This window comes from Ciona intestinalis, unplaced genomic scaffold (genome assembly GCF_000224145.3).
Source record: "Ciona intestinalis unplaced genomic scaffold, KH HT001222.1, whole genome shotgun sequence".
Taxonomy (NCBI): Eukaryota; Metazoa; Chordata; class Ascidiacea; order Phlebobranchia; family Cionidae; genus Ciona; species Ciona intestinalis.
Genome location: NW_004191543.1, coordinates 13,369 through 22,434, shown reverse-complemented (window position 1 = coordinate 22,434; position 9,066 = coordinate 13,369). Strand labels below are relative to the sequence as shown.

General features: G+C 33.7%; 1 protein-coding gene across 1 annotated transcript; it reads right to left on the bottom strand.

The window, feature by feature from the left end:
- Nucleotides 1-1,054: 1,054 nt before the first annotated feature.
- Nucleotides 1,055-8,769, bottom strand: LOC100177824. The gene is made up of 15 exons (XM_002122316.4): nucleotides 8,512-8,769; nucleotides 7,946-8,101; nucleotides 7,466-7,585; nucleotides 6,820-6,983; nucleotides 6,373-6,553; nucleotides 6,038-6,162; nucleotides 5,577-5,700; nucleotides 4,956-5,139; nucleotides 4,558-4,721; nucleotides 3,938-4,109; nucleotides 3,206-3,276; nucleotides 2,692-2,863; nucleotides 1,896-1,994; nucleotides 1,701-1,803; nucleotides 1,055-1,286 (listed from the first exon to the last, which is right to left on the bottom strand). The coding sequence occupies exons 1-15, from the start codon at nucleotides 8,691-8,693 to the stop codon at nucleotides 1,153-1,155; spliced, it is 2,151 nt and encodes a 716-aa protein (XP_002122352.1). The 5' UTR covers nucleotides 8,694-8,769; the 3' UTR covers nucleotides 1,055-1,152.
- Nucleotides 8,770-9,066: the final 297 nt, after the last annotated feature.

Sequence of the window (9,066 nt, the reverse complement as noted above, 5' to 3'; positions counted from 1 at the left end):
GATTTTTTCACGAATTTTAATTTTTTTTATGTATACGAAATATAATTTTTTTTATGTATACGAATAAATATATTTTTCATTTTTTTTGCGAAATTTAATTTTTTTTAGGTATATAAAAAATATTTTTTTTATGCATACGAATAGATAAAATTTATATTTTTTTTACGAATTTTAATTTTTGTTTAGGTATACGAAATAAAAAAAAAAATATGTATATGAATATATCATTTTTTAATTTTTTATTGAATTTTAATTATTTTTAGTTATACAAATACAATTTTTTTTTATTTTTTTTACGAATTTAAATTACAAAAATTAAAATTCGTAAAAAAAATAAAATTTTATGTATTCGTATACATAAAAAAAAAAAAAATTAAAAAAAAAAAAAAAATTAGTTTACCTTAACAAAAATTAAAATTCGTAAAAAAAATAAAATTTTATGTATTCGTATACATAAAAAAAATTAAATTTTTATATTTCGTTTACCTTAACAAGAATTAAAATTCGTAAAATAAATGAAAAATTTATGTATTCGTATACACAAAAAAAATATTTTTTTTCATTTTGTATACCTAAAAATAAAAAAAAATATCTTTTGTATACCCAAAAGAATATATTTTTATATTTCGTATACCTTAACAAAAATTAAAAATTAAAAAAAAGGTATACGAAATATAAAAAAATATTTTTTTTATGTATACAGGTACATAATTTTTTACTGAATTTTAATTTTACTTCATGTATACGGGTACATAAAATTTTTGTTGTTTTCAGATTTACGGAAATATAAGATTTTAATTTTGTTTCAGGTACACGGTTACATAAGATTTTTATTTTTTCATGATTAAAACAATTTTTTTTCCATGTATACCGGTATATAAGATTTTTGATTTATTCTTAATTTTTTAATTTTTTTTTTCTTGTAAACAGATACATAATTTTTTTATTATGTACACCAGTACTTGAGATTTTAAACGAACAATTTCCTCACAATGGTGACAGAAAGACACAAATATTAATACCTTCGAATATCGCACTCGCTTGAACCACACTGTTACAGGCACCTACTGGAATGTATTATCGAGAACAAATTAAACGAACAAAACACATCTGGATAAAGCTGTACACAATAATAATCGGAACTTTGAAAGTTTATGTTGTCAAAACTTTTGAAGATTTCTTTGGTTTCGTAAACATTGAATTCAGTCCGAGATATAAAGCTGTGACGAAGACGACGATCACAATGATCACGCTGATCCAACTTGTTTGCTTCTCTTCTGGAGTTACTAGAAGAAAAAAAGATGTTTCAGTTTTATTTTAGTTTTAGTGGAGTAATTAAATAAACTTAAATATTTTAACTTTGTGATTGTTTTATATACGGTTGATAACTTGGACAACCCATGAGTTGCCATTGGGTTGTCAAAGGACATGCAAAGTAGCGGCAAACAGTTTGCACAAGACACTCCAACCAGTAAGTGAGTGGCCTAACTTACAAGATGTTTTATGAAACCAAGTTATTTAAGGTTTGGAACCAACATGTTCGCTGAGAGTATTTCACAAAGTGAATATTGTGGTATTTACTATGAAGGTTGCGGCAAATTATATGAGAATAAAATAAATTGCGCCCAAAAAGTTTGACATATCTTACACCAAGAGAATACAATCTATAGAATAACAAACATCAATAATAATGCTCTTACTTTTCACACAAGATTTTCCATCTGAGTCCAATGTAAACCCAGCATAGCATGAACATATAGGCTCGCCGTTGTGTAAAGTACACTGGTGGTCACATGTACCAGGCTGTTGGAAAAATGAATAAGTTTTATATAATATAATTATATATATACACCAGCAAACACTTGGCGAACACCTCATGCTCGCTGCCAACCCACCTCATCACATGGTGTCACCAACTTCAAGGGACCAAAACTATAAAGTTTCCCTTCGTGATAATTTTGAACGTCCCTCTTCTTCTTACCCGGAGAGCAAACCTGGACGATGGTTCAGTTTAATAAAGTTTAATTTAAAGAATGTGCTGCAAGAATACATACAGTCATGCTGTTTGAATAATAAACCAATCATATGAATTATCCAACAAAATTATAAATTTAGTAATGGTTTAATTTATTGAATGTAGCTTGGGGCAAAAAAACATATTTTATTCAATAACGAAAGCGCTCGATCGGGCCACGCTTAAAGTGTATCACAGAATAACCAAGAGATCAAGACGTCAAGACATCGAGCTGACCAATAAAACATAATATCTCATATTTTCTAATTGTGTTTTTAACAATTAACAACACTTTTAGAACTGTAAGGATACGGGTTATACAAACATGTAAAATTACTTGTTGACTATTAACCTGGGAGGATAATATAAAGCAAACCATCTTACCGCGCAGTACAATATAATAACTTTTATCTGTCTCTTCGATTACGGTAGCGAAGAGAGATTTAGAAATTTTATAAATGGAAAGACAGAATATAGCTAGAACAGTTGTTAAAACACTGTTACAGTTTAAAATATATTTACATTTATTTGGAAGAAAATAAGCGTGGTCGCTACACCTTGCGGACAAACGAGCCATTTATTTTAATTAGGTTAAACTTTTAATGGAAACAAAACTGTGCGTAAAGACACGACCCGTACAATATACGTAAGCTACTAGTAATGTATTTCGGACTCACCGGGCCTGAGCAATTAGCAGCGCTGTTAACGCAGACGTCGAGCTGACAATGAATGAAGATCTTTTGGTCGTTGATTCCAACCCAAGCAAATGATTTGAAGCCGGCCGTTACAAACGACCCGTTGAAATTCTTCACAACAGAGATGGAAGATGGGTCGGCATTGGAAGGACATCTGTTGGGCAAAGGTGATTAATGTATAGTTGCATGGTGATGCATGGTGTGTTAATATTTATTCATGTGGGAATACCTATCCAGCCTTTTTAATCTGATGTTTTTTATTTCAGAACCAATTTAGGATCAACCTTTTTTATTATTATATTTATCTATTAGTGCAATATTTTTTAAACAAAGAAATTCTGTTTTTTTGTTGTTTTTTATTAAAACTAATCTTAGCTCACACTAATTTAAAGTTAAATAAATTAAACTTCTAAAACTAAAAAAACAATTAATGAAAAACTAACAGAAAATTGTTCATTAAATATTAATTGAATGTCAACTAATTATTTGTTCTTACCCTGATTCAATGATTGGATATCTTGTGGGGTTGGTTGAGTTAGAGGTTGGTGTGGCCCAGCATTCCCTCGCCTGTTCGAGGAATAATATAATTAATCTGAGGTTCAGATATGGTGTGTTAGCAGTGGCGCAGCCAGGAGAAATAAGGGGGGTGAGGGGGGTTAATCAAAACATTTAAAAAAAAAATTGTTTTATTTTTTTTAAAAATATTTTTTATTTTTTTATTTTTTGGTTTAAAATAGGAGAGTTTGCCACCCCCTAACCCCTCTGGCTGCGTTACTGGGTGTAGGTCTATTACCCCAACACCCAGGGTGCTACCATCTAGACCCCACTGAGGCAGTTTATAAACATTCAATAATAGAGATTTTATTCTAAAAGGGTGAGGTCTTCATCAGGGCACACAAGTAAGAAATTATAAAGAATAATAAAGTTCATATTATGCCTTTAATGCTAGTAATATTCTGTTTTGTTAATTTATAGAAATAACTTTTATTTGTCTCTTCGATTACGGTAGCGAAGATTTAGAAATATTTTAAAAGAAAAGACAGGATATAGCGACAAAACAATGGTTGTTAAAACACTCTTAATATTAAGAACATCTTTACATTTAGTTAGGAAAAAAAGCGCGGTCGCTACACCTAGATGTGATTAAACAACTGCTCAGAAACTTATTAAATTCGTAGGAATTATAAAAGGTAGAGTAAATATATTTTCTTCAATATTATTGCATTACCTGTAGAACAGTAAGGTCCGAAGCTGGGAGAGCGGCTTTGAAGTAAACGTACTCAGATACGTGAACAGTGGGGGGGTTTCCTTGCAGGGAAGTTGCGCAATTCTCGTCCTGACACAACATAAGCGAGATATCAAATCTTCCGCTAACTGCTGGCTGAGCAAGTTGGATTCGTCTGAAAAGTTTTGGTTCAAGGTTTATAGTTTTGGTTCAAGGAGTAAGATTTTCATTTATTTTTTAACATTTTATGAAACTACAATTTTTTAAACCGAAACTTTCGCCGTGACATTTTTGTTCCTTTGTTAAAATTTAGTTAAACTATCGGAAAGCTTGTTTAGTTAGCAGGTATTTTTGTAAACAGTTTTACGGGATGTGCAATTTAAACAAACAATGTTGGTAGTAGGTAAACTAGCATGTATATTTAGTTCTTACCACAAAACTTTAAGCTAAATATTTAGTTATTTTCCTTTTTTTTAAGTTAAAATTAATTTAATTTTATGAAGAGAAAAATAACTGAACACTCACAGTCCCTGTTTGCTAAGTTATTTTTATATTACATTTTTAATGGTAGAAACGTTATTATTTTTCACGTTACATTTACGTTGCATTAGTTAAATACTTACTGCAACTGTGGCATCAACAAAGGTGAGTTGACGATCTCGGATCTTGCGAACGAACAGTTGAAGATCACGCTTGTGTCGTAGTAACGCTGGATTTGTGAGGAGCTTGAAACGGTCGGCGGAACGGTTTGAATGTTGTACGACAATGTGAGGGTTTGCGCATCCATCTGTGCAACATAGACATAATATAAAGAAACATAGACGCACCATTAATTCATTGTAAAACGTGGCAACACAAAATTTTTAAATTACATTTCAGTGATTTTACAAAACTTTTGTAAGCACTCAACAAAATAATTTAACTTATTTTTAGATAATTTAAAAATAAATATCTAAAATATTTGTAGAATAAGACTGAAAAGTTTAGTGAGTCACCATAGAATGCATAACAACAAACTTACAGCAGCGATCGCACCACAATCGAATATATTGGAGATAATGAAAGTTGCCGATAGTTTCCCGTCCACCGTCCTCAGTATCGTGGGTTTACATTGAGTGGCAACCGCGCTCAAGTTTGCCCCATGCGCGGCAACGACCAATTCCGTCGGTAGGATCCCAATGTTTGTTAAGTTACAAACGTCGATGCTGTGGTATCATAATTGTAAGTGTGATGTCATAATGTATGTCGGTACAATAAGGTGCTGTGGTTCATGGGGGAGAAATGTTCATGTTGTAAATGGATGCTACCAACATTGTGGGCGTCATGTGTCCTTGGACAAGACATTTAGCATAGATTGCTCCAACCCAGTGGTCACTAATGGGTTGTCTAAATTGACAGCCATACAGAAAACAATCACCCAAAAATTTACATATGCGGTAACTCGTAAGTGGGCACGAGGTGTATGAAACAAAACACTCGTGTTATAACGACTGTTGTTGCCCCGCCATGCGAGGATAAATACGTTATATACGTGGTAACTTGTAAGCATGCACGAGATGTTATGACATAATGTTATAATTTCTAAAATTTAAGTTACAACCCAGTGTTAAGTCACAGATTGTCAATGAAGTTTCAGCTTTACCTGATTCCGACTAAACTTGATTGACAGGTCATGTTAGCATTGAGTTTGTTGTTTTGTAGAGTAGTTTGATCTATGGTTGACCTATCTACTAATGGAGGACACACACCAGTGATGTTTACTTCACCTAAGGGAACAAAATATTTCGTCAAAGAACAAATAAGTGGTGACTAAGTATTGAAGGGACTTTGGTTTAACTTTTTACATGGTATCTTTTATTCCATATTATATGAGAGAAATGTGAGTTTTTTTGGGAAATTTATGAGGCACACCGTGGCACCTGGGATTTAGACCTCCATATCCTAAAACTGGGACCATTATTCTAATTCAATTTTAAATGAACATTTAAAAAAACAAGAAATTTCTCAATTAAAGATTTGTTTTTGGCAGAAAAATAGTACTTGTGATACAGCGTGTTTGGCAGCAACAACATAATGACTAAGTTGAGCCGCATGTCAACGAACCTCCTCGTGGTAAACCAATGAACAACGATGTGTTAAAGTTATTGCTGTTGATTGATTGAATGATCGTCGTCAAGATCTCTTGTTGCGGAGTCGCGGCACTACCCGGGCCTACCAGAATATCAAACCTGATAAAAAATGAGGTTTTAAATGTTTTTGCAAATTTTTTTTACTGCTAATTCCAATCTTTTTTTTGTTTTAATCCTTTGATATATCATATTGAATAAAATAAATATATGTTCTGGTAAAAACTGGCAACAACTAGTAAATTTTTTAATTCTAGAAAAAAACTTTACTCTTTACCAAATTTAATATCGAATAAAGTCAAATATTCTTACGATACGATGACGGATCCAGGTTGCAGGTTGGTGACAATGAGGGCCACGATGTCGGTGGCGCCAGCGAGTGGCAGCATCACCATCTTGAACCTTCCAATAAATTCAAGAGATTGGGGCGACGTGAGATTGTTGAAAGCTGCTTGGAAGGTTTCAATCGTTCGTTGCACGAACCGGTATCGCGCTGTAATGGAAAGTTGTTTTAAAGTTTAAACAGACATTGAGAAACTGTAAATACCACAAAGTTACACTCGTGGTAGCTGGCACGAGGTGTATGAAACAGAACACCCGTGTTATAACGACTGTCATTGCTCTGCCATGCGAAGATAATTAAGTTACATTTATTTAGTTGGTGTCTAAAAAACCTAATTGCCAACATAATCAAAACAACACTTGCATTTTGAACCACTACAAGCATTAAATATATGAAATATGAATGTTGTATCTCACGCAAGCAAGTGTCATTGTGTCTGTGGTGTGTCGTCTGGCACTGGCATGTTCCGTGTCCGAACTCGTCTTCCTGGCACTCCTGGCCCACCTCGCAAGTAACGTTCACGCAACGTGTGATATTTCTTGGGATGCAACTTTGTGCTGTTTGCCGAATGTAGCTGTACCTGTGGTTGGGTAAAAGTAGTGAGGTTTATGCAAGGGATTTGTAAACACTAACAACTATTGCTATACAAATAATCTATACAGAGCAAAGATCTTGTTTGCTCCAGCAGCCATACATTATAAGCTCATGTAATATGTCTATTGTAGGATAATAATGAAATTTTGGAATAAAATTAATGTTTTTATACCAGAGAAAATAAAGGGCACAAGGTGTATGAAACAGAACACCCGTTTTATAACGACTGTCGTTGCCCGCCATGTGAGGATAAATAAGTTACATACGTGGTAACTTGTAAGCGGGCACGAGGTGTATGAAACAGAACACCCGTGTTATAACGACTATCGTTGCCCGCCATGCGAGGATAATAAGTTACATACATGGTAACATGTAAGCGGGCATGAGGTGTATGAAACAGAACACCCGTGTTATAATGACTGTTGTTGCCCCGCTATATAAGGATGCATAAGTTCCAATAATATTTACCAGCAATCGCATCTGAAGGTTCCAGGCAAGTCGGTACAATTAGCGTTTCTACAAGCCTGCGTGTTGTTGCATTCGTTAATGTTCATGCAGGTATTGGATTGTGGGGAGGAGTTCGAAGGTCTGGATATAAAAAAATTGATTATTTATTTATCTGTAAAGTCATAATGACTATGTACCCCTGCTCAGTGTTAATGAATTTAAGCATAAAAATGCAAAAATTTCCAATTAATAAACTAAATGTCTCACTATTGAAATAACAGACATTATCTAACATTGTGATTTTACGATTTTAGGACCCATATTTTAGGACCCATAATGTCAAGGTTTATTGTAAGAACGCAGTTTAAATACAAAAACTATAAAAACCTGAAATAATGAATTAAATTTTCAAATATATCAGGTAATGAAACGAATGGAACAAAACATAAGTGTTAAAGACCCGTGCGAGGATAGTTGTTACATGTATTTACAGCAACTTACTTTTCATAACCATTCTTGCAAGTACATTGATACGATCCTGGTGTTTCACTACATTGACTCGTTGTTGTATTACAAGTATTTGTGTTGTTGCATTCAGGAATATCAACACACGCGTTACCTTCTGCATTCATCTGGTAACCAGAGTTACACACGCAACTGTAATATAAATATAATGTTTATATCGGTATCAAACAATACCGTAATGTCATAGCAATTTTTTTAATAAAAACAATTATATTTTTTAGTATTTTAACAATAACAACGCTGCATTGATCAAAGTTCCTGTTTAACCTCAACTTCGTTTATGTTTAACATTATGTCTGGTAACAAGAGATCAGAGGTCTAATGTGTGAGCACGTTTAAAACTAATTAGCATAGTGGTAATTAAATTACTACAACGGTTGACTAAGCGTGATCAAAAAAACAACCCAGAAGTAACCAATAAAGCGGGTTCTAATCGGCATTGGTAATAAGTGAGTTATAACATACACTTGATGATGGATAACTTCAGTCTTCACAAAGTCCATTATCTATATAGAATACAAAGTAGTCATCAAAGTAACCACCTGAATGAACCATTGTTGTCTCTACATGAGGCAGCACCAAAGCTTGCACAGGGAGATCCATTCATACATTCATTGACATTTAAGCAGTCGTTTGGGGACATAGGGTTGACAATGTAACCATCTCTGCACGAACAATTAAACGATCCCGCTGTGTTTGTGCAGTTTTGAGCACAAGAATCCATACCCTCAGCACATTCGTCACGATCCACGCAAGTCGTTCCGTTACCTACAATACAGACCTTATGCTCACTGTCGAGTTATAACATGTGTGTCTTCTTATACACCAGGCACACATGATGTATTTATACACCTCATGCTCACTGTCGAGTTATAACATAGGTGTCTTCTTATACACCAGACACACATGGTGTATACATACACCTCAAGCTCACTGTCCAGTTATAACATGGGTGTCTTCTTATACACCAGGCAAACATGGTGTATTCATACACCTCATGCTCACTGTCAAGTTATAACATGGGTGTCTTGTTATACACCAGACACACATGGTGTATTCATACACCTCAAGCTACTGTCCGGTTATAACATGGGTGT

Bases quoted from the DNA above. Each gene is read 5' to 3' on its own strand.
- LOC100177824 (XM_002122316.4), bottom strand. From the start codon at position 8,693: ATGGATTCTTGTGCTCAAAACTGCACAAACACAGCGGGATCGTTTAAT. The intron at 6,554-6,819 runs GTGAGATACAAC...TTTCCATTACAG, and splicing joins ACACAATGACACTTGCTTGC to CGCGATACCGGTTCGTGCAA. The intron at 1,804-1,895 runs GTGGGTTGGCAG...TTTTTCCAACAG, and splicing joins TGGTGACACCATGTGATGAG to CCTGGTACATGTGACCACCA.